General features: G+C 25.8%; 3 protein-coding genes across 4 annotated transcripts; 2 read left to right on the top strand and 1 right to left on the bottom strand.

Moving 5' to 3' along the window:
- The first annotated feature begins 2,942 nt into the window (after nucleotides 1-2,942).
- LOC134833462 (dnaJ homolog subfamily C member 25 homolog) lies at nucleotides 2,943-6,202 on the top strand. The gene is made up of 2 exons (XM_063847779.1): nucleotides 2,943-3,101; nucleotides 5,115-6,202. The coding sequence occupies exons 1-2, from the start codon at nucleotides 3,026-3,028 to the stop codon at nucleotides 6,041-6,043; spliced, it is 1,005 nt and encodes a 334-aa protein (XP_063703849.1). The 5' UTR covers nucleotides 2,943-3,025; the 3' UTR covers nucleotides 6,044-6,202.
- On the top strand, nucleotides 3,120-4,323 carry LOC134833463 (testis-specific serine/threonine-protein kinase 3). Its single transcript, XM_063847780.1, has 2 exons — nucleotides 3,120-3,320; nucleotides 3,391-4,323. Exons 1-2 carry the CDS (start codon nucleotides 3,305-3,307, stop codon nucleotides 4,293-4,295), a joined length of 921 nt encoding a protein of 306 aa, XP_063703850.1. The 5' UTR covers nucleotides 3,120-3,304; the 3' UTR covers nucleotides 4,296-4,323.
- Nucleotides 6,203-9,630: 3,428 nt separating the features above from the next.
- Nucleotides 9,631-22,378, bottom strand: LOC134834182 (uncharacterized). 2 transcript variants are annotated; one of them, XM_063848758.1, is made up of 6 exons: nucleotides 22,231-22,378; nucleotides 13,542-13,599; nucleotides 13,128-13,449; nucleotides 11,083-12,394; nucleotides 10,869-11,018; nucleotides 9,631-10,090 (listed from the first exon to the last, which is right to left on the bottom strand). In XM_063848758.1, exons 3-6 carry the CDS (start codon nucleotides 13,199-13,201, stop codon nucleotides 9,938-9,940), a joined length of 1,689 nt encoding a protein of 562 aa, XP_063704828.1. In that variant the 5' UTR covers nucleotides 13,202-13,449; nucleotides 13,542-13,599; nucleotides 22,231-22,378; the 3' UTR covers nucleotides 9,631-9,937. The 2 variants fall into 2 exon arrangements, with proteins under 2 accessions (XP_063704828.1, XP_063704827.1); XM_063848757.1 differs by lacking the exon at nucleotides 13,542-13,599.
- Between the last annotated feature and the right edge of the window lie 1,955 nt (nucleotides 22,379-24,333).

Genomic DNA, 24,333 nt, shown 5'->3' with positions numbered 1-24,333 from the left:
TTCATTTTTTTGATAAAATTTTAAATAAATTTTGTTCAAAATAGAAATTTTTAAATTAAAAGGCTTATAATTAAGCTTTTGATCGAATTTCGAACTTTCATTCGAAAATTTGAAAAAAAAATTTTTTTCGAAAATAAAAACTTTGGTAATTTCAAAGACAAATTTCAGTAAAAGACATGAAAAATTTTTGTTTTCATGTAAAAAATAATTTTCACAGAATTTTTCTTTCACGATATTTGTAAAAATTAATTTTTCATTTGCAATAAATACATATCTAAGAGGTTTTACTTCGAAAAATATTTCGAAATTAATGTAATTTTTTCAAAAATAAAAATTTTAGAAGGAAAACCTAAAAAAATATTATTTCAATTGAAAGTTTTCACCATAATACATATTAAAATTTAAAAAATTCGAATTATTTTTTTTCGAAAATTTGAAAAACTATTTCGAAAAATTTCGAAACTATAAAAAGCTCTTCAAAAGAATGAACTTTAGAAAATTTTTAACTTTGTAAAAGCTCAAATTGAGATAAAATGTTAATTTTTTTAAATTTATTACAGAAAAGTTCGTCTAAAATTAAAAATGATAAGAAAAAACTTAAAAATTCGAAAATTTGTTTTCGAAAATAAAATAAGTTCTTCAAAATTTCTGCAAAATTATTTGATTTTTTTTATTTTCAACTGTTTAAAGACTCAAAATAAGAAAAAAAATAAATTTTCTAAAATACTTCTCAAGAAGTTCTTTTAAAATAAAAATGATGAGAAAAAAAATTTAAAATTCGAAACTTTGTTTTCGAAAATATAGTAAAATATTCGAAAATATAAATTTTTGCTCATTTTCAACTTTTAATAAGGTCAAAACAAGAAAAAAAAAATCTTAAATTCATCTCAGTAATTAAAAATGATGAAAAAACATGAATATTTCGAAAATTTGTTTTCGAAAATAAAATAAAAATCTTCGAAATTGAACTCATTCATGCTAAAAATTAAGAAAAAAAATAAATTTGCAAAATTTATCACAGAAAAGTTTATTTGAAGTTCAAAATGATGAAAAAATTGCACATTTTGCATGAAAAACTACAAACAAAATTTTTCTTATTTTTTAAATTTTATTTATTTTTTATACAGTACAGGAAAATACCACATTTATTAAATATTTCTTGAGATATTTACTCTGTTTGTATTTTTTTTGTGTGTTTTTTTAGAAGTTTCTTACATTTATGATAGTAAATTTATGCAATGTCTGTTTGTTGTGTGTGTTGTTTATTTTTAAAAAATGCAGCAATTTCCTTGAAAAAAAAATTCAAAAACAAAAAAAAATATTTTTCCATATTTTACAAATATAATCTTCTTTTTCATAACATAAAAATAAATTCGCGACGTTGGAAATTTGCAAAAAAAATAAGAAGAAACGTAAAAAAAGAGAATGTATCTGTGTTTTTTTTTAATCAGTCGTCATTATCAATGTTTTTGTTGCATCGTCACCGTTTTTATATTCAATTGTTTGCATCATCCGGAGATTTTACGCTATCCGGATCGACTGGATAATTTGGAAGATTGCGGAGCCACACACGACAAAAATGAACAAAGCCAAGAGCCAGGGACCAACGGGGTACTTTTCGTCGTTATTTTTCGTGGATTTTGGTACGTTTCCACGTTGAGTGATGGTCTTGGCAGCCTTCTCGTTTTGGATGCGGATTCTCTGTTGCGGTGCCATGTCTTCGAATTTGTCTGGAAAGAGAAAAAAATAGAAAGTTTGATGAATGTTCCAGAGTTCTTGCGAAACCTGATTTTAATTTTCTCACGAAAAATTGAAGAATTTTCGAGAGAAAGTTACTTCGTGGCTCTGTTTTTGCGATTTTTTCCCGATAAATCCGGATTTCATGCTTCACAACACTTCGTATCAACAGAGCCACGTCAATGGTAGCGAAATGTAATTTTCGCAGTTGCGACAAATTTACGATAGAAGACACTTACCTTGTTAGATTTTCGCGAAGTGTGATGCGGTTCTTGGCAAAAGTGATTGTTAGAATGTGCCTGCGAGTGGTATGATAAGAAATTTAAGCAAAAATATCGAAATAAATATCCAGAGCGACACCCTTTGACGTCTGTTTTGTGACACGTCTCGATGAGAAATGAACGTCGAATGAATTTCGGTGAAGTGAAGGCAATGTGGTTCAATTCAAGGGCGTTCGAAATTTCAAGTAACCTAAAAAAAATACATTTAAAAAAATAAGTTTTTAATTTAAAAAAATTTTTTTTTTAATTTAAAAAATTTTTTTTAATTTTTTTTTTAATTTTTTTTTTTTTGTAAAAAAAAAATTTTTTAAAAAATTTTTTTAAAAAAAATTTTAAATTTTATTTTTTCAATTTTTAATTTTGAATTTATATTTTAATTTGATTTTAGGGAATTTTTTTTTATTATTTTAATTTATTTAAAAATTTAAATAATTTTTTTATAAAAAAATTTAAGTAAAAAATTGAATTTTAATTTTTTTTTCTATTTTTTGAATTTTTAAAAAATAAAAATAATTTTTAAAATTTTAATTAATTTTAATTTAATTTAATTTTCAATTTTTTTATTTTTTAAAAAATTTATTTAAAATATTTTTTTTTTTTTGTTAAAAAAATTTTTTTTTATAATTTTTTTTAATTTAAGATTTTTAATTATTTTTTCAACTAATTTTTTTTTATTGTATTTGCCTTCAAAATTTTTTATTTTATTTTTTTTTTAAAAAAAATTATTTTTTTTTAAAAATTTTTTTAAAATTATTATTTTTATTTTTTAAATTTTTTTTAATTAATTTTTTATAATTTTAATTAATTTTTTTCACATTAAAAAATATTTTTTTTAATATTTTCAGTCAAAAATTGTCCCTCAAGGTTGAACATCCCTTCAAACTTTTGACATCTCATCTGTCAAACCCATTTGTACACATCAGTTGGGCCACGGTGGCTTTCAATCGAGATTCTCGTGGGTTTTTAGACCCAATTTTGCCTTAATCCGAAACCAAAAACTACTGAAAATGGTTTCCAAAGTTGTTGTTTGTGGCATTTTCTTGCTCTTGAACGTGCTTTCATCCTCAGGACACTTGCTGGAAGGTAAATATCGATCATCTCTAAACTTCAATTCTATTTCAAGCAACCCAGGTGAATCTTATCACACGACAAAAATTTTCGGCATTCAATTTTCTTTGGTTTTCTGTATGGATACAAGCATTTGACTTCTTCCGGAGTTCTCAAAAAGCCTCAAAATCCACAAAAAAATCATTTTTCGACAATTTTCCTAAATTCGCAGTACAAAAATGGCTGAGTCAAGAGGTAAGAAAGTTTTTTTCTGCATCAAAAGTGTGACAAATTGTTCAATGGACCAAAAAATTTTTATTTTTAGTTTTGCCCGTTGAGCCTGTAGCACAAAAAACTGACCAACAGTCGACTCTTGAACGCAAACCGACAGTTTTGGAAGAGCATGGATACCAAATTGGCGGTCAAATCGGGCACGGAAGCTATGCAAAAGTTAAATTAGCATTTTCGAAGGATCATAATGCTGTCGTTGCCATCAAAATTATCTCGAAATTCAGAACGCCCAAGGATTATTTGAAGAATTTCCTGCCTCGTGAGATCGACGTTGTTCGTGGATTGCAACATCCGAACCTAATTCGCTTCTATCAGTCCATCGAAACGACTCATCGGGTCTTTATAATTATGGAATACGCTGAAAATGGCTCCTTATTGGACTTGATAAGAACAGAAAAGAAACTTACCGAACCTCGTGCGAGACTTCTATTTCGCCAAATCGTCGCTGTGATCGAATATATCCACGAAAAAGGCATCGTTCATCGCGATATCAAGTGCGAAAATTTACTTTTCGACAAGAAAAATGTCCTAAAATTGATTGATTTTGGTTTCGCTCGTGGTGACATGCATCCTCCGAAGATGTCGGAGACTTATTGCGGAAGTTACGCCTATGCAAGTCCTGAAATTTTGAAGGGAATTCCGTATCAACCGCAATTTTCGGATATTTGGGCCATTGGAGTCGTTTTGTATGCGATGGTTATTGGGAAATTACCCTTTGACGACTCAAGTGTGCGTTATTTGTTGAAGCAAGTGCAGCAAAAAGTCAGTTTTCCATTGAGCGCTGCCGAATTAAGTGACGATGTGAAGATTTTAATACAAAAAATATTGGCTCCATTGAAAATTAGGGCGGGAATCGATGAAATTAAAGCTGATCCGTGGTTTTTGAAGGAAGAAGCGGATGAAACGACAGTTGAAGAGGAAAAAGCAACAGCGGCTTGAGAGAATTTTTCGTGTGTTTGACTAAATTTCTGTGATATGTAACTGAAAAATTATTAAAAATCGTAAAATTTGACGAAAATTAGTGGAATTTGTGTTAATAAGATTCATCAAAAAATTTTAAAAGTAACTTTGTGAAATTTTTTTAAACAAAGGTCTGAAAATTTCGATAATGTGGATAAAAATTCCAATATTGACGAATTATTAAAAGAAATTATCAAAAAAAAAAATTTTTAATTAATTTTTTCAATTTTAAAGTATATATAGAGCATAAATTTGGAAAAAATTATCTAAAATTGTTATTAAAATATTTTTATATATTTTTTTAAGAATTTTTTTTTTACTTAATATTTTTTATTTTAATTTTTTATACCTAAATTAGGTAATTTTTTAATGATTTTCTAATCATTTTTTTAAAATTAATATTTAAAATATTTTCAAAGAATTTTTTAATTTTTTTAAATTATAAAAATTTTTTAAATTTTCTAATTAATTTTTTTTTAAATGAATATTTTGAATTATTTTAATTAATTTTTTAATTTAAATTATTTAGTAATTTTATAAATAATTTTTTATTCATTAAAAATTAATATTTTTTTTTAAATTTAAAAATAAATTAAATTTTTATATTTTTTATTTTTTTTTTTTTTTTAATCTTTTTTAATATATTTTTTATTATTTTAAAAAATAATTAATTTCAATTTTTTCTTAATTTTTTAATTTTTTTTTATTTATCTAATTTTTTATTTTAATTAAAATCGATTTTTTTTTCACAAAATGCATTAAAAAAAATTAATTCAAAATATTTTTTTCTCTTTTTAGGCATTTACTGCGGCAAAGAGAACTGCTATGACGTGCTCGGCGTAAAACGTGAAGCCACAAAGACAGAAATCTCAAAGGCGTATCGTGCCCTTGCCCGTAAATTTCATCCCGATCTCCACAAAGAAGCCGACAAAAAGGAAGCCGAAGAGAAATTCAAAGAAGTCGCCACTGCTTATGAAATTCTCCGCGATGACGAAGCCCGCACCGACTACGATTACATGTTAGACAACCCCGAACAGTACTACCGGCATTATTATCGTTACTACCGAAGACGCGTTGCGCCCAAAGTCGATGTGCGACTCGTAATTATCGTCACGATCAGCGTCATTTCGCTCATTCAGTACTACTCGGGATGGCAGCGCTACGAAACGGCGATCAAATATTTCGTCACAGTGCCCAAATATCGCAACAAGGCACTCGAAATGATCCAACAAGACGCTGTGAAGCAACCAAAACGCACCGGCAAGAATCGCCAAAGCAAAACGGAGCAAAAAGAGGAACAAGAATTGCTCATACGAAAAGTCATCGAGGAGAAAATGGACATCAAAGGTGCTTATGCCAAGCCCGAAATCACGGATATTTTGTGGATTCAGCTGCTAATCAGTCCGTATACAATTGCCAAATATTTTGCGTGGTACGCTCGATGGTTGTGGAAGTTCACGATCATGCGACAAGAGTACGGCGACGAGGAAAAATTGTATTTGATACGGAAAAACTTGGGAATGGGGCAACATCAATTCGACGGAATTGAAGAGGAGAAAATTCGGGAATATCTTGAACTTGAATTGTGGATAAAAGAAAATTTCAAAGAATGGAAAGCGGAACAGGAGGAAGAAATGAAGAAACAAATGGCAGACAATCCGAGGTATAAAGCTTATCGGAGGTACATGAAGAACCACGGACCGGGTAGAATGACCTTCGAAGATTAGTTGTTGATTTTAATTAATTAAATTCTTAAATATTTAACGTTTTAACTTAATTTATTGCATTTCTTGACACACTCACAAATGGTTTCCCCTTAAAACTCCCTTTCTTAGGAAATAATAGACTTTTGTTAATGAAACATTTTAAATAATAAGAAAAGAAATAAAAAAATAAAAAGTGATAATATGAAAAAATTGTTTTTTTTTTATTCTGTAAATTTAAAATTCGAAGAAATTTCGAAAATTTGAAGAAAAAATTGATCGAAAAAAAATTGAGATTTATTCTCGTTAAATATTTGTCATGAATTCAATAAAAAAAAATTAAATTTTTTCTTTAAAGTTTGACAAAAAATCATTAAAAAAATTAAAATAAAAAAACTATTTATTAATTTAAAAAATTAATTAAAATTAAAAACAAACGCAATTTCAGAAATTTAAAAAAAAAATTTAAAAAAAAAATTTTTTTAAAATAGATTTTGAGTAAATTTTTTATTCGTGCAAAAAACATCTGGGAACATATGTCAAATTTTTGCCAAACATTTTTTCAAATTTTTTAGCTCCTTTTTCTTAGTTTTTAAGGAACATATTTAATTTTTTTTTAAAATTGGAAATAAATATCAAAATTTCGCCAAACAAATTGGTGACCTTCAAAAATTTTTAGCGGTAAAAAAATAAAAAAAATTGACTTTTTTTGAAAAAAATAAAAAAATCAAACAAAACCAAAAAAATTGAAAAATAAAATTTAATTTTTTGCATAAAATTGCAATTAAAAAATCTAAAAATATGCAATAAATAAATATAAAATAAAATCTTACGAATATATGTACCTAATTAAAAAATTTAAATAAATAATTTAAAAATATTTTTAGAATAATTAAAATAGAATTGCAAAAAATTAAAACAAATAGAAAAAATTTATTAAATTGCAAAAAATGAAAAACAAAAATTAAAATTGACTTAATTTTTGAAAGAAAATACTTACCATAATCATTTAAAAGAAACAAAACCAAACTAAAAATTTAAAAAAAATTATTTAATTTTTTTTTTAATTTTAAAAAAAAAAATAAAATCAATTTTTTTGATTACGAACTTTCTTTTATTTATTTATATTCATCATTAATCAATCATTTTTTTATTTATTTTTTTTTTGTGTATGTATTTTATTTATTTTATGTATAATATTCATCACTAATATTACATTTGTTTATATTCATATGTTTTTTTTTGTTTAATTAATGTTGTAATTATTAATTAATTGTAATTGTATTGTAATAAATATTGCAAAATCTACCACTAATTAATAATTTTTTCATATTATTAATAAATTTATGATAATGCTGAATTTTTTATGTTTTACATTTAATTTTACTATTTTTTTATTATATTTTTTTATATTTTTATTTTTTTCATTGTTTTAGACGTAGAAACAAATTTTACACTTATGGTCTATAGTATATATGATTCTAACTATGTTCGGCCCTCGGTTCGTTGAAGGAAGGCTTTTTCTTATTATTTTCTGGACTGTGATAAAAAAATGTGTTTGATAAAAAAATTTTCCTGATAAATATTTTTCTACCTGATTTTGGTTTCATTTTTATTCGTTTTTTATACAAAATTTTTTTTTATTGTTCTCTTTTTATTTTTTTTATTTTTATTTGGAAAGTAGAAAAAGTGTTGAGGTTCTTGATGAGGAATAACATTTATAAAATTTGATTGTTTTTTTTCTTAATTTATTTATTTATTTGGAACTACTTGAGCCATCTTTTTTTGTAAACATTTATAGTTTGGTATTTTTTTTTCCTTAATTCTTAAATTTAGAGATTTTTTTTAAATAAAATATAATTTAATTCCTTACGTTATACAAAAAAAATTATCTACGAAAATTTCTCTACAAATTTAGATTTCAATTCAAAAAATATATTTTTTTTAGTTTTTCCCAAAAGCGATCTCACAAAATAAATGCATCTCATAATTTCCAATTGGTTCCCGTTTCTTAAGTCTCTTCCTCTTTTTATTCATTTATTTATTAAAATAAATTAATTTTTTTTTCGTACAAAAACTGACTTTTCTTCTATAATTTAATCAATCAAGCTATTAAAAATTACAAATTCTTAAATTGTTAAAATTGGCGAGCGGTGGGTCATGACAACTGATGACTCGACAAACGCGCGTTTTACAAAATGCAAGCAATAAATGGAGTAATAAAGTGATATTTACAAAAAAATAATATTTTTTTTTCTCAAAAAGTGTCTTAATAAAAATCGTAGTTCCTTGCTTGTTGATCATAATTCGTAATTTTTATTGCACAACAATTTTTTATCGGTAACGAGATCTTTATTAGAAGACTTTTGAGATTTTTATTATCTACAATTAATTATTTAGTATTTTTTTAAGAAAATAGTTTTAAAATGTTAAATTGGCTATCTACTTTTATTCAGTTCCAGAAAAATTTCATAGAATGATTTTGACAGCAAAAAAAAATAATTTTAATTTTTTTTAAATTAATTTAAAAAAAAATTTTTAATTTTTATAAAAATTTTAATTAAATTAATTTAATTTTATTTAAAATTTAATATTTTATTATTTAATTTTTATTTTTTTTTTAATTCAAATTTTATTTTATTTTATTTTTTTTTAAATTTAATTTAATTTGTTTTTACCAATTTTTACCAAATTTGAGGTTATATTTTTATTTTTTTACTAAAAATTTAATTTTTTTTAATATTTTTGTAATTTTTTAAAAAATAAAAATTTAATCAAAAAATTGTCAAAACCAAATTACGAAAAATTTTCCGGATCATCGTGATGAAATAAATACAAAAGACACTAAAAAATATTAATTGACAAAAATTCATTTTCCTTGAGAATCTCAAATTATTTGAGAATATTTAAATATTAAAGTACTAGTTAGAAAAATTCCTTAAAAGTTACACAAACATTTATAATATTTTTCATTAAATTTTATCAAAAAGTGCTTTTTTAAAGTACATAAACCTTTGTATATGGAAATGTGAACGAACAAAGTTTCAAGTGTTTTCAACAAGTGGTCCTATTTATTTTTTTTTTAAATAATTAATTGAATAAATATTTATTTGCTACAACAGTTTTTTTACACATTTTCATAAAATGCTTGAATAACTTTTTTTTTCATATAAATATTTTTTTTTGGCCCATGATTGAAGAAAAAATAAAAAAAAATCACGAAAAAAAATCTACAAAAATTTGCTAAATAATTTAACATTTTTTTTACATTTTTTACTACATTTGATTGATGAATGTACTCGGAATACTGATAAATTGTCACATAAATTTTTTTTTTGAAAAATTTTTTTAAAATTATTTTTCATTCACATTTTAAATAAATATTAAATATTGAGAGGTATTTTGATCACCCGATGATGATGAAATGGAAGGAAGATAGAAAAATAGAAAAAAATCTTAAATTAACTTATTCTCTAAAAAAAATTGAAGTGAAAAAAGGTTAAATAAATTAAATTAATTTAGTTGTTAAGTTATTCTTAAATCTTATTCCCTAAATAATTTTTACTTTTTTTTGTATAATAATAGTATCGGTAGAGTAATATCTTACTTATGTACCACATATTTGTTTGTAATCAAAAAATAAAAATTCCTGATATAAATTTAAGACTTGACGATTTTTAATCGTGTCTCATCTCATTTTTCTTAAAATCTACAAATGTCATGTTTTCAAGTTTTTTTTTGTGTTTTTATTCATGAAATTTACAATTTTTTGCTGTAAATGCGCGTATAAAAACGGATAATAAATGTGGAATAATTTTATCTCCTAATGATGATTTTTTTTTTTTTTTAAAATGATGAAAAAGAAAAAATGTGAAACTTCAAACCTTATTAATTCTAAAAATGTAGTAACAACTTTCGTCAATTAGTCTTTGATGCGGGTTGTAGGACTACCTGAGGGATTGCCGTGATGGGTGCAGCTGCAGATGGAAGCTCGTGCGCCTCGGCACCGGACATCATGACGCTCGTTGAGGAATTTGGTACGCAGATAACTGTTGTCGATGAGGCAGTTGTCTAAAAAAAATATTAAAATTTGGTTAGTTTTTCATTGAAAATTTAAAAAAAAATATTTTTGAGTAAATTTTTAATATTTTTTAAGTAAAAAAAAATAATTTAAAAAAAAAGTTCTACTTAAATTTTTTAAAAATATTTTTTTTGTGTTTTAGCGACTTTTTAAGTAAAAAAATAAAGTTTTAATTTTTTTCGTATGAAAAAAAAATTCGAAATGGTTCAAAAACATTTTAAAAATAATTAAAGCTAAAAAAGTGAATTTTCGTAAAAAAAAATTAGTAAATTTAATTTTAAAATAATTTTTTTAAGAATTCAAGAAATATTTAGAGCAAAAAAATAAATTCTTGACGCTAATTTAATCGAAAAAAATTATAAAAAAATTTTGGAGATGTTTTTATGTAGGAAAAATTGATTTTTTGGAACACTTTCATCAAATTTGGTTTCAAACTGAAAATTTTTGACAAAAAATCAAACAAAAATAATAAAATATTATATTTGGCTTGTCAAAATCGAAATTTTATAACTTTTAGAGCAAAAATTAATTAAAAATTGACTTCTAAAGTGACTTAAAAGACTTTTTGAACCCATTTCGTATCAAATTTTGAAAATCAAAAAAATAAAAAATCATTAAAATTTTTACTTTTCTTTACTAAAAATGTTAAAAATCACTTTTTCATTAAAAAAAATGAAATTTGTTACTAATTTCAATTATTTTTTTATCATTTTCTGTTAAAAACTGACTCTTTTTACTCTAAAAAGACATAAAAAATCGAAAACTCACAATTTGATTAATTACCGGAGCCTGCGAAATTCCAGCTAAATTGGCAGCAAGTAACAAATTCTGTGGTTGAACATGCAATTTAATTCCATTTGGTAAGACGACGGGCTTCGTTGATGATGTTCCATTCGTTTTTGGTTTCAGCATTAAATTCTACAACAAAAAAAAAAATTAAATTAAAATTTTTCTCTTCAAAAAAATCATTTAAAAATTTTACCTGAGCTTCTTGCGCTTCCTCGTAACCCGAATCCGACGAATTATCGCTCATGAATTTGCCGGTTTTGCAATTTCCATTTTCCGACAAGTCCGACGACGGTCGAACACTTTGATCCGTGCACAATTTGACCAAATCCAGCGATTTGAGTTTCGTTGCTGACAATTTTTCCGTGGATTTTACAATTTTGCCGCCATTTTCGGCTTTAATTTTGTGCAAAACGTCTTTGTTGGGCACGATTTCGTCGTCGTCGTCAGATTCCCTCCGTAGCGGGACCACAATTGGCGCTCCATTGCTCGTGCCGTTACTTTTGATCACGATATCAGTCTTCTGCGTGGCGGATTTTTTGTTGTCGTCACTCCCGTTGGCGGGAATTAAGACATTATTGCCTCGTTTGCTGTACAAATGATGCTTTTTGAATGCCGTGGTGTTCGTATTGAACAAATCTGACATTTTTGTGATCTTGTTGAAACCGGTATGCGATGCATTTTCGATATTTTCTTGGATTTGCTCGTCCGTGAGCTTGATTAGAAGGTCGTCTGTGTTGCAATTTCCATTTAATTCGTGTTCCAAGTCGACTTCTTTCTTCACGACGCTCGTTTTTCGTCGAATTTTGTGCTCGGGACAGGGCTCGGCACGCAAAACGTCGATAATAACAGCACTTATCATGGGATTTTCGTACACGACGCCGCAACACGTCATTTTTTTCTTCCAACATTGCGTATCGAACAGCACCAAATCCTCCTGTTTCCTCTTATTCTTGAACGGATGATAATTTTTCCGCTTATATTTCGAGCTGACAGCTTTTGGAGCACCATCATTGCCATCAGGCACGCCGTTACTCGAGTCACCGTCACTCAAACTCGACATTGGGCTATTTGGCGACGACTCGCCGTCAGATCCGCTTGAATCCATGTCCTTCTTTTGTGGTTGCTTTTTGAGTTTTAGCACTGCGGTGCCGTTTTCGACGGGCTTTTTCTTTGTTTTCTTGAAAATTTTGCTGAAACGCTCGGGCACGCATGAAATTGTGTTCTTTTCGGCAGATTTTTGCGATGCGGCGACACTTTTTGTCGAAGTTGCTTTTTCTTCTTTGCCGTCATCTTTGCGTTTCTTGAATTTTGTCATAGATTTGAGGCCGGGACCGACACGAGCATCTACTACGTGCCCCCAATGACGATCACTGCCGGGCGGAAGACGCTTGAATCGTTTCACAAGCAAGACGCAGGCATTGCAAATCTCTCCCTTGCGTGGCGTTTCCAGCTGGAAACACTCGATGAAGTCATATTCGTACTTTTTTGAGTCTGTGAAACGTGAACTGCAAGGAAAAAATTAAAAATTAGTTGGAAATTTCGTAAATAAGGTAAATTTTATTTTAAAAATTTTTCACATTATTTCAGATTTTGAAACTTTTGAGTATTTTCATGGTAATAAATATTTTTTTTTTTGACAAAAATTAAAAAAAAAATTAAATAAAATTTTCTTATAAAATTGAATTAAATTTTTAAAATTCTTATTATTTAATTAAATTTGATTATTTTTTAATTAATTCAATAATTTAGATTTTTTTTTAATTTAAAAAAAAAATATCGAAATAATTATTAAATTAATAAATTTTTAATTTAAAAATAAATAAAAAATTAAAATAATAATTTAAAAAATTAAATTAAATTATTTAATTAATTAAAAAAAATAATAATTAAAATTAAATTAAATTTTTAAAAAAATAAAAATATAAAATAAATTTTAAATAAAATAAATAAAAAAAATAAATAAATTTTGTATTTTATTTTTAATAAATTTTTTTAATTTAAATTTTTTAAAAAATTTTAAAATAATTTTTAAATTAAAAATAAAAATATTAAAAATTATTTAAATTTTTATTATCGGCTTTGGTAAAAATAATTAAAATTTAATTAACTTTAACACTTTTTTGTCAATTTTTTAAAATTTCAACCTCAAAAATTAATAAAATTGAAAAAAAATCAAATCTGAAGAAATGTGAAAAATTTTTTAAAATCAAAACTGCCTTAAAAAAATAAAAATCTTACCTGCTCGACTTCGCTTTGCAGATACAACAGCCTGTTGATGACCGGTAAACCTTTGGCTTATGGAACGAAAACATTTTTCACTTTATTTTTATATTTTTTTCAGTTTTTTGCTAAAATAATTCTTCCAATTCTCGATTGGAATTCAGTTCATATGTGGATCAATCGTGCTCAGTAGCAGCTGATTGGATTCACTTATCATGTAAGAATTCTCGCGACTTCTTAATGCGACACTTTCTTCCGTCAAACGCGACAAATTCCAAAGTAATTCCACACTTGATCGATAAATTGTCCTTCGACCATCCACTATTTGGTTGTAATTTCTCTAAAAAGAAACAAAAAAAAAAAAAACAGAATTAATAACAAATTCAAGCTAAAAACGTTATTCGACCTATAAAATCCTTGGGAGAAAAGTACCTCGAACATGTCGATGGCGAAAAAAATGAACCAAAATTGAACGAGAATCGCAATCACGCTGTAAAGTAACACAATTAACATCACTTTTAATGTAAAATTAACTAAATTCCGTAAAAATTCTTCACAAAAACTCGCTTTGACGTGCTACGACTTTCGCGTCGTACGACATTATTTGTTAGATTTTCTACTTTTTTTCTGCTTTTGACTCGAAACATTCTCTCTCTTTACTCACCGAAACTACGAAAAATTGTTTACTACATGCGACGTACGGCATATGACGTCACTTGCCACGCATGAGCACAACGACGAGCAGTCATCAATTTGTTGTAATAAAAATCAGAATGAACGAAAAATAAAAAAAAATAATTTTTGCCGGTTTTGCATTTTTTCTTTAAGCGGGGGTGACAATTTTTTAAGCAATTGTACGAAAAAAGCATAAACTGCGCAAAAAAAGATTAAAAAAGTAGGTGACCTACTTTGGAATTTCATGAAAAATTGACACACTTTGAGATCATATGTTTTGTTGTTATTTACGCGCGGCAGAACCTACTTTTGAAGCGTAATCAGCAAATAAAAATAAATTGATAAGACGCACTTAAAATCGGTTCCGAGAGAGAAAAAAAGGCATCAGCTGGTATCGCTTTGGTAAACAAAGTACTTGGGTTATCTTATCAGTTGTTTGTCGAGTACATGATTTGTGGTACTCAAGACACGATCCGGCTTGGATTTGCCTAAAGTGTGTACAAGTAGTGACGTGAGGCACTTTAAGAAAGTGATAAGGGGACAAAAGATGCATTCTTAAGTGCACTGAGAGAGGAGAATTTGGTTGGAGATTCAATTTTCGACTATTTTTTGATAAATTTTTTATCGTAAAATGTCAAAAAGTTCAAAAATTTTAATTTTTTGAAGAATTTTTTTATCTTAATATGTCAAAAATTTCAGAAAATTAATTTTTTAAAATGATTTTTGAACATGTTTTAATGAAAAATGTGAAAAAATTGAAAATTTAAAGTTTGAAAAGTCATTTAATAAATAAAAATTGATAATTTTCAGAAATTTTTTCTAAAAAATCCTAAATATTTTTAAAAATTTAAATTTTTTTAACAAAAAGGGACTGAAATTTATGAATTTTAAGGAAAATACAAAAATTTTGGTTCATTGTAAGTTTTTTACGTTCATTTTTGTTTAAATTTAAGTAAAAATTGTACTTTATGAGTTCAAATTTAGCAAAAATTCGTTTGGTTTTTGACAAAAAATATCAAAAATTCATTTTTTGAAAATATTTCAGTAATTTTTTTTAATTTTTTGGAGAAAATTTTAAGTTTTTAAACCAACATCTGAATATATTTTACATTTTTGGACCAATTTTTAGCATTAACTTTTAAAAACTACTCAAAACTTTTAATTTTTGATCTATTTTTTAAGAGGAAAATCTTTAAAACTCAATTCTAATCTAAAAATTGAAAAAATTTTTTAAATTTTTTGAGCAGTTTTGATAAATTTTTAATTAAAATTTGCAATTTTAGGTCAAAAATGCACTTTTTGATAGTTTCTTTTGACAAAAAATAATTAATCTCTTTAAAATTTTATTAAAAATTAACTTTTATTATATGAAAATTGTCTAAAACTTGAATATTTTTATCACTTAATGAGCATTTTAATTGTTAAATTGATCCATTTTTATAAATTTTTTTTAATTTTTGCACAAAATTTGATGCATTTTAGCTTAATTTCTCACATATTTCAAATTTTTTTATGTAATTTCATCTAATTTTTTACCATTAAAATTAATTCAAAAAATATTTTTGATGAAAAACATTTTTTTTTTAAATTTTTATTGACTCTTGATGATCGTTAATTAGCACTTTTGATTAACATTCTTAATTAAAATTGTCAAAAATTTTCTTCACATGACTTTAACAAGTATTTTATGAGCATAAGAATTATTTTGCTTCTATCAAAAATTTCAACTTCAGTAAATTTAATATTTTTCTTTAAATTTTTCATCCAAAATTATTATTTTTTAAATTTTTTTAACAAATTTGAGTCACTTTTAATGAATGACATCGCCTTTTCCGTAAAATTTCCTTCTCTCCATGTCTTGTAAGTACCTCATAATCTCATTGATAAGCAAAATTCCCGTCTTTACACGAAATATTACAGCAAATACACACTCGAGACCTTTTAATTCAATGACAATGCCTTCACCATCGATCGTCGGTCAAGGACGTTCATGACTTGATATTTTTTTTTGCACCTTCAGTAACCGGCAAAAAAGCTCCCAAAACTGCGAAAAACTTTAATTACTATTTTTGTTTAGTTTCAGATCGACAAACGGCGAACGACGACGCGCGTATGAGAATCGAGGTCGTTGACATTTTATTTACGCTTCCTAAATGTATTCCCGGTTGTTGTTTATTTTGCCTCGGTACGACGTACGAGCATCAATGATCACCGCACAGTCATTGACGAATGAGACACACATACACTTTACCGCCAAAACCGTACGCACACATCCAAGGAAAACGGGAAAAGCTTCGTTTGCACGCAGACAAACAGCCAGAATGAACCGAACCGAGGGGGATGTTGAGACGCGACGAGCATGTATTAGTTTTGATTTTGTTTTTATTCTGACGTTCGTCGTTCAAGGTGTTCGTAATTCCACTCCAGACAGACAAAAAATTCTAGAAAACAAACGAACACCACCTGCTGAATGCTTTTTTTTACCTTTTCTTCGACTTTTTCGATTTTTTTTTTCTCATTGACGACCTCGAATTATCGAAAAAACTCAAAATGAGGTCTAGCACGCGTGTGTCCTCATTGGCAACCGTGTCGCGGTATCTCGAAAAAAAAATGTTTAAAAATAAATCGCGCCGTTATCGTCGCCGAACAAGACTCCGTCGTTGGTGTATCGGTACTGATTTGTTGCAAAATAAAAACATTCCGAGCGAAAAAATAACGCACGACGAACGAAAATAACAAAACAACATCGCTCTAGATAACCTTGAACCTGATGGTTGTACGCAAAAAATTATTTTTTTTTTCGCTCGTTTTGATCGTTCATGAGACTAATTCAATGAACTTTTGTATAAAAAATCGCGACATTCGTACGAAATTTATTTTTTGGTTCTTTTGAATAGAATTTTGTGCATGAATTTCGTGGTTTTTTTGTCTGTATGTGGTAGAGGAACGAACGGAGGAAGGGTTCAATGAAACTTCTTGGGGAATGACCATGAGTAACGTCATGAGCTTTTTTGCGGGTTTTTAAAGTTTTTGTGAGTCATCAATTAGTTTCGTGAATGGTATTGAACTAAAAATAAATAATTTGAAAAATTTAATTAAAATTAAAAAAATAAAATTTTAACAAATTAATTCATTTAAAAAAAAAATATTTTTTAAAAATTTTATTTAATTAAAAAAAAATTAATTATTAAAAATTATTTAATAAAAAAATTAATATAAAATTTTATAAAATTTATTTATTTTTTTAATAAATATTAAAAATTTTTTAAAAATTTTAAAATAAATTTAATAATAATTTTTAATTAAAATTAATTTTAATATTTTTATAAAAAATTAATTAAAATTTATTAAATTAATTTAAATAATTAATTTTTTATTTTTTATTAATTTAAAAAATATACAATTAAAAAAATTAAATAAAAGTTAATTAAATAAAAGTTAAGATCAATTTTTAAAAAATAAATCTTTGATAAATTTTAAATAATTTAAAAAATAATTTAATTAAATTTATTTTTTGTGAATTTTAATTTTAAAAAAATATTTAAAAATAATTAAATTTTTTAAAAATAAAAATTTAAAATTTTTGAATTTAAAATAAATTTTTGTTCAATTAATTAATGTTTTTTATTAATTTAAATAATTAATTCTTTATTATTTAATATAAAATATTTTTTTTATTAAAAAATTTAAAATAAATTAAAAATATTTAAAATTATTTTTTTAAATAATTAATTAAACTTTAATAAATTTTAAATAACTTTTCATTAAAAATTTTATTTTTTTTTCACAACGACTCGTTAAAAATAAACCTTTCCATAATAATTCAATTGCATTTGTAGTAACTGAATATAATAACAAAAGTAGTGCGAACGTGACATCCAACACATGTGCATCTCACGTGTAGAGTAAGGTCGTGTTTAGCAGTTTAAAAATAGATGCATTTATAGATTAACGTTCGTTTTACAATATTTTTGTAAACAAATTGTGTACAAATTATCGAGGAACAAAAGCGCGCGTAACGTTTTTCAAAGTCAATGAACGTGTTGACTTGAGGGACGCATGAGATTAGATTTATTGAGACAGGAAATGAGAAAAATTCAATTTTTAAGGGAGAAAAGTCAATGACATTTAGTCAAATTTATTAGTTTTGGGAAAAGGCAGTGACTTTTTAAGACTTTAGTGATAAATGACAACTGTTGAAATTGACTTTTGGGGAGAAAAATTTTCGAGTTTCAAGTTTTTTTAAGTTTTAAAGTCTTTTAAAAAGCTTCTCAGTACAAATAAGTAAATGACAGCTGTCAAAAATACATCTGTGAAAATTTGAGAGTCAATTGACGTTTGTCAATGTCAATTTTGACAGCTGTCAAAATATTTTAAAAGCTAGAATCGCAACCTAAAATATTGAATTTGGTCCAAAAATAAAGAAAATTAACAATTTAATTGAAAAAACTAAAAAAACAAAATTTTTTGACATTTAAAATAAATTTTGACAGCTGTCATCTGTCAAAAATTATTTATTTTTAATTAAATTTTAAAAATTTTAATTTTTTGGAAATCAGATTGAAGTTTTATATGAATTTTAGCTCATCATTAATACAAAATCTTTAATTTAGAACGAAAAAAAAAATAATGACAGCTGTCAAAATATATTTTAGGAATCTGTCAGAATGAATTTCGACAGCTGTCATTAATTATTTTAAATAAATTTCAGTCTCATTTCCAAATATATCTCTAAAAATTAATAAAATAAGCAATTTATGATATTAAAAATTAATTTTAAATATTAATCATCCGTCAAAAGTTAAAAAAATGTCAAAAATTCTTAATTTTTATCAACTTTTTAATTTTCAGATCAATTTTTATGACTTTTTATTTTTTTTTCAACTTTTTTACCGTAAAATCCTCAAATTAAAAATATTTTCAACTTGCTTATCAAAAATTTTCTATTATCTCATCATCAATTCATCGATTTCTTATCAATTTTCAATTTTGCACCTAATCAAACTTCAATGTCAAACCCCCATCAAGGACTTTCTTTGTCTTCAAATGACCTCTAAAACATTTGTCAATACAAAAATTTACTTTCTTCTCACTTTTTGCATCACTTTCTCAACTTTTCTTTTCACATTTTTCACTAATCCAATCTAATTATGTATTATTTGTTATCGACATCACACAAAAAATGTTGTCTAGACGAAAAAAAAACATCGTTGTCTGTAACACTTTTACACTCTTTTCTTCTCTTGCTGCTGCCTGTCTCTCTGTAACATACCTTGACCTTGTACAACAAAATTTTAATAGTGCAGCACTTTTCTCTGTACGATTTTTTATGGCAATATACGCTTCTTGTTGTCAGTTACAACCAATTGTCTCGACTGATAATATTGAACTGTACCTGATATCGCTCGATTTTGTTCTTGAGCTTCTTTCGGAGGGAGAAAAAGACACAAAAAGTAAAAAAAAGCAACTACGACATAAACAAAGCGACAAAAAGTGAGTAAAATGAATGAAGTCTAGTCACTTTTCGCGCATGTTTGGAAAAATCCCCCGTTTGAAATGTGAAATGTGGAGTAAAAGCACATGTCTTGAGGTGACCTAGACATGCGAAAGATTTAAAAAAAATTTTTTTTATTTTTCAATTGAATTCCAAACCACCTACTCACCGCTGTTCGAGTGTGTGAGTAAGTAAAGTCGAATTGTAAGTCACGTAACTGTCGAAAAAAGCACTACTGTGACCCACTTTGAAGCCGTAACGCCGTAAAGTTGTTTTGCTTGTTGCTTTTTTGTTGTTAAATAAAACATATCCGCACACATTTCAATTTTTTACCAAAGTTGCACAACAAAAAGCTCATTTTTTGCACGTAGACGCTCGAAAATTCGGCGAGAATGAACAAAAATGACAAAAAACTATCAATTATGTAGCAGAAATGTTGTGAAAGTGAACGTTGCTTGATGAGTAATTCATTCATTTCAGTGTTTTTTGCAGCTTCACAGCTTCTTTGAACGACTACAAAAAAATTGAATGAATAAAATAGAAAGTAAAGTTACACAATTTTGTGCAAAACTTGAGTTACCTGAGCGATTTTCGTCGATCAAGAAGGGGCCATACCTTTAAATTTATTGTGTCGGGACATCTGTTCATGTTTAAAATGCATCAAACAAAGAAAAAATCTTCGTCCCGTTTCTTACGTTCGTCAGCGTACGACACACCTCAATACTGCAATTGTATGCATCCATCCAGTTTCATTATTTAAAAAAAAAAATTTTGTTGTTGTTGCCTGTCAGCCAGTTACTTTGAGCTGTTAATGTAAATAAATACGGAACATCTGTGCTTGTATGGGTGATCCAGTATAAGTTCTTGATACGAAATAAGCTCGGTTTTCGTAAAAAAAAATCAACACAGAGGCAAAAAGATATTTTTATTATCCAATAAAATGGTGCAACTTTTGTTTCGTTTTTGAAAAATTAAGATTTGACACGATGAACAATGGCGATGAATTTGCAGAAATTATTTTTTTTTTGTTTTACAAATTTTTAGGTTAAATTTTTTTTTTAGTGAAAATTGGATTTTTTGAGGTTTTTAAGGGATGACAACTGTTTAAAAATATTTTTATGGGTGAGATTTGAAAATTTTTGGGATTTTTATTTAAAATGATGGATGACAGCTGTTTAAAATGGGTTAAAATAATTTTTGACAGGTGTCAATTTTATTTTTGATAGCTGTCATTGCGTATTTTTTTATTGAATTTAATGAAAAAGTTTCATTTTTTTTTATAAAGATATGATTTTGACAATTGTCAACTGTCAAAGTTGCTATAAAATTCGATAAAAATGAAATTTTTTGACAGCTGACATTGTAGATTTTGAGGTTAAATTATGAATTTCGACATTTTTTGACATTTGAAATGTATTTTGACAGATGTCATTTGTCAAAAATGTCTTAAAATTGAAAAAAATGGAAAATTTGAAAATTTTCTTTCAAAACTTTAAAATTTTTATTGATATTGTTAACTTTTGACACTTAACATCTGTCAAAAATGACAAAAACTTTTAATTTTGACAGTTGAAAAAATTGTTAAGTCAATTCTAATACTTGACTTCTGTCAAAAAATTAAAAAACTTCAAAACTTGACAGTTGTCATTAAAAAATTCATTAAATTTCTATAAAAAAACTTCAAAAATTTTCTTAAATAAAAATTCAATTTGACAGTTGTCATTGATTAAAAATTTGAATAAAATTGAACTAAAATTCTAAATTTAAATTTTGACAGATGTCATTTGTTAAAAATGTAACAAAATTGAATGTTGAAAATTTAAAAATATTTTTAAAAAATAAATTTTTGACAGTTAACATTATTTTTTTCTTTCACTCAATTTTGACACTTGACAGCTGTCAAAAAACATCAAAATTTGACACTTGACATCTGTCAAAAAATTCAAAAACCTAAAGTTTTGACAGCTGTCATTAAAAAAATTTGTAAATTTCAATTAAAAAATTTTCCAATCCAAAAATTTTCTTCAACAAAAGTCAAAAATGAACATTGACATCTGTCACAAATGTCATTAAAAGTTCTTATCTCCTCTAAAAACGCACCAAATGTCAATAAACCGCTATTACGCAGTTCAAATTGTGATAAAAACATTTGCCATATTCATTAAATACAATTAGGAGGAACGATTTCTGTTTTTATTTATTTTTTCTTGTGTTGTTATTATTGAAAACGTAGACAAAAACACGTCTCTCTTGCTCGCTGTTTTGTCGTTGGTCGTCGTCGTCGTTGCCGTAGTTTAATAGTATTCGCACAAATACTTGAGTGCCTTGCTTTCCATCTTTCCTCAGTATGTGAGTTTATCACCCTGTTTTTTTTTCGTTTGGATTTTTTTTTTTGGAATGACAAAAAAATTCACTCACACTGGAATAATTTTTTATTTTTTACTTTTTAATTTTTTTTTTTAAATGTAAAAGTTGATTCTTTAACATTTATTTTTATTTTGCTTCGAATTTTTTATTGTTATTCATTCATTTGGTGTACGTGACACAGAGATACGTCGCACTAACACACATACTCCCGCAAACATGTCCGAATGCAATGACTGATGATGCTTCGCCTCGAAAAAACTCGGAAACTGATTTTGTCACGTCAATTTTTGTCGTTTTTCCCAAAAAACTTCGGGAAATTCCAAAAATTTCACGTTTCAGCAATTGCCATTGCGAATTTTCAGTGATTTTTTGGGTTTTTTCGATGGCGATAAAGCAACGGAGACTCTCGCTTTGCATATACACACAGCTGCTGCTGCACACTTACACACACACATTGAAAGGAAAAAGCTCGCACGCACGTAGCTCCGTCGACGCTCGACAGATTGTTGAACAACAATGAACGTCCATTTTCCCTTGTAGTCTCTCCGACTTTGACGACGCCAATATTTTCGCAAATTAACTTACCTAATGCGTGATTATCTGCAGTGACATGTGAAAAAATGGACACTTTACAAACACTCGAATATTTTTGGCGTAATTTTAACAAAAGTTTTCACTAATTACTATGGAAAAGGGGCCTGTGAATCACCACCCGAAATTTTTGTTTTAGCCGATTTTGTATTAAAGTATTAACTTTTGTGGTGCACGGTGACAGTGAATGTATTTTAACTCTTTGCGGGCCGGAGATGAGGGCACGAAAAATGGTAAATGTCAAAATATCGCATGTTGATTGCATACTTTTGAGAGTTTTGATAGCGATTTGGCGTGGCGTCGTTCATTAATGACTTTGATTTGATAAGAAATTTTTAATTGAAATTGATTTTTAATTAAATTTATTTGAATTTTCATGAAAATTCGATTTTTTTTCCTGTGATATGAGGTATCAAAATTGATTTTTTTCATATGAAAATATTTAGAACAAAAATTCAACTAAAAAAAATTATAAATTCAATTTAAAAAAAAAAATTAATTTACTTTTTTTCTCTAAAAATTTTTAATTTATCAGTTCAGAATCTTAATTCTATTGAATTTATTTTTAATATTTGAAATATTTTGATCCTCAGTATTAATTTAAGCCTTATTTGCTTAATTTTGACATCCTGATGATAAATTTTAATTTTAGCGTGAAATTTGGATTTTGCATGGTTTTCATATTAAATTTTAACAAAAACCTAACTTTCGTAAAAAAATTAAAATTAAAAAAAAATTATTTAAAAATATTTTTAGATCATCTACAATTTTAAAATTGAAAAATTAAAAAATGACTTTATAGCTTAATTTAGTGAAAGTTTTACTCATTTTAGAGAAATTCTTGAACGAATTTTAAAACTTTTCTTATGCTTTTTAGAATACTCAAAATTTGGCAAAATATTTAAAAAAAATAAAATTTTAAATTAATTAATTAAAATTTATATAAAATTAATATTATAAATAAGTAAATTGTCGAAAAAGTTTTATACAAAATTTTTCAAATTTTTAAATTTTGAAAATTTCTTAAGAGGTTAAATTTAAGAAATTTTATTGAATATGTAAAAATTAAGAAATTTTTTAAATTTTTGCATAATTGTAATTTTTGAAAAATTTTGACAAAATTACAATATTTTTCATTAGAATAAGAAATTAAAATTTAAATCAGGTTATTTAAAATAAATTTTCAAAAGTTTTATTTTTTTTACATGCAAAATTGATTTCAATGAAAAAAAATTTTTTTTTTAATATTATTCAAATTTTGAGTCAAAAAATTTTGAAAATTATAAAAAAATATTAATAATTTTAAAAATATAAGATATTTTGTCGAAAATTTAAATTTTTAAAATCTAAGTACTAATTTTTTACCGAATTTTAACCAATTAAAAATATTTTTCTTTCTAATTGTTGAAGGTCTTGAAAAATTTTCAAAACTTTGAAAAATTTTTTTTTTCATATTTTAAAAGCTTTTAACACAAAACATTTTTTTATTAGAAATCTTGTAATAAATTCATTAGAAATATTTTATTTTTTTTTGTTGTAAAAATTAAAAATTTTTCATCAAAATTTTTTCAAAAAATTTTACATGTCGACATGTTAATCTTAAATTCGAATAATGAAATTGCATTAAATCTTGCAAAAACTATTTAAAAAATTTAAAATCTTAAAGAAATCCTTAATCTTGCAAAAACTTATGACTTAAACTTTTACGTAAGCCTTATCCAAATGAATATTTTGACTTTATCGTTTTTTGAAAAAAAACTTAAGCTCAAGTAAACATAAAGTTAACATAAGTCAAAGGTTAAATATTTTTTGAATTTCCAATAAAATTATGAGAAAAAAATTTTTTTTTTTGAAAATTTTCCAAAAAAACAATTTTTAATTAAGTCAATTAAATTGACTTAAGCCAAATTTTATTGACTTTCTCTTTTGACTTAATAAGTTTTGCAGTCCTGGTTTTAAATATTTCTTCTTTTTCACTATTTTAAATTGATCAAAATTTTAAATATTTTCAAAAACTCTCAGACGCCATTTATGAACGACGCCTAATCCAAAGATTCGCCTTTTGCTAATTCATCAATCTCCGTACGCTCCGTATGA

The sequence above is a fragment of the Culicoides brevitarsis genome, chromosome 3 (genome assembly GCF_036172545.1).
Source record: "Culicoides brevitarsis isolate CSIRO-B50_1 chromosome 3, AGI_CSIRO_Cbre_v1, whole genome shotgun sequence".
NCBI classification, from domain to species: Eukaryota; Metazoa; Arthropoda; class Insecta; order Diptera; family Ceratopogonidae; genus Culicoides; species Culicoides brevitarsis.
This window is presented reverse-complemented; position numbering and strand designations above follow the sequence as displayed.

Coding starts and splice junctions, on each gene's coding strand:
- LOC134833462 (XM_063847779.1), top strand. CDS start 3,026: ATGGTTTCCAAAGTTGTTGTTTGTGGCATTTTCTTGCTCTTGAACGTG. Junction 3,102..5,114: donor CTCAGGACACTTGCTGGAAG/GTAAATATCGAT, acceptor TTCTCTTTTTAG/GCATTTACTGCGGCAAAGAG.
- LOC134834182 (XM_063848758.1), bottom strand. CDS start 13,201: ATGTTTTCGTTCCATAAGCCAAAGGTTTACCGGTCATCAACAGGCTGT. Junction 12,395..13,127: donor TGCAAAGCGAAGTCGAGCAG/GTAAGATTTTTA, acceptor TTTTCCTTGCAG/TTCACGTTTCACAGACTCAA. Junction 10,091..10,868: donor CTCCGGTAATTAATCAAATT/GTGAGTTTTCGA, acceptor TATTTTTTTTAG/ACAACTGCCTCATCGACAAC.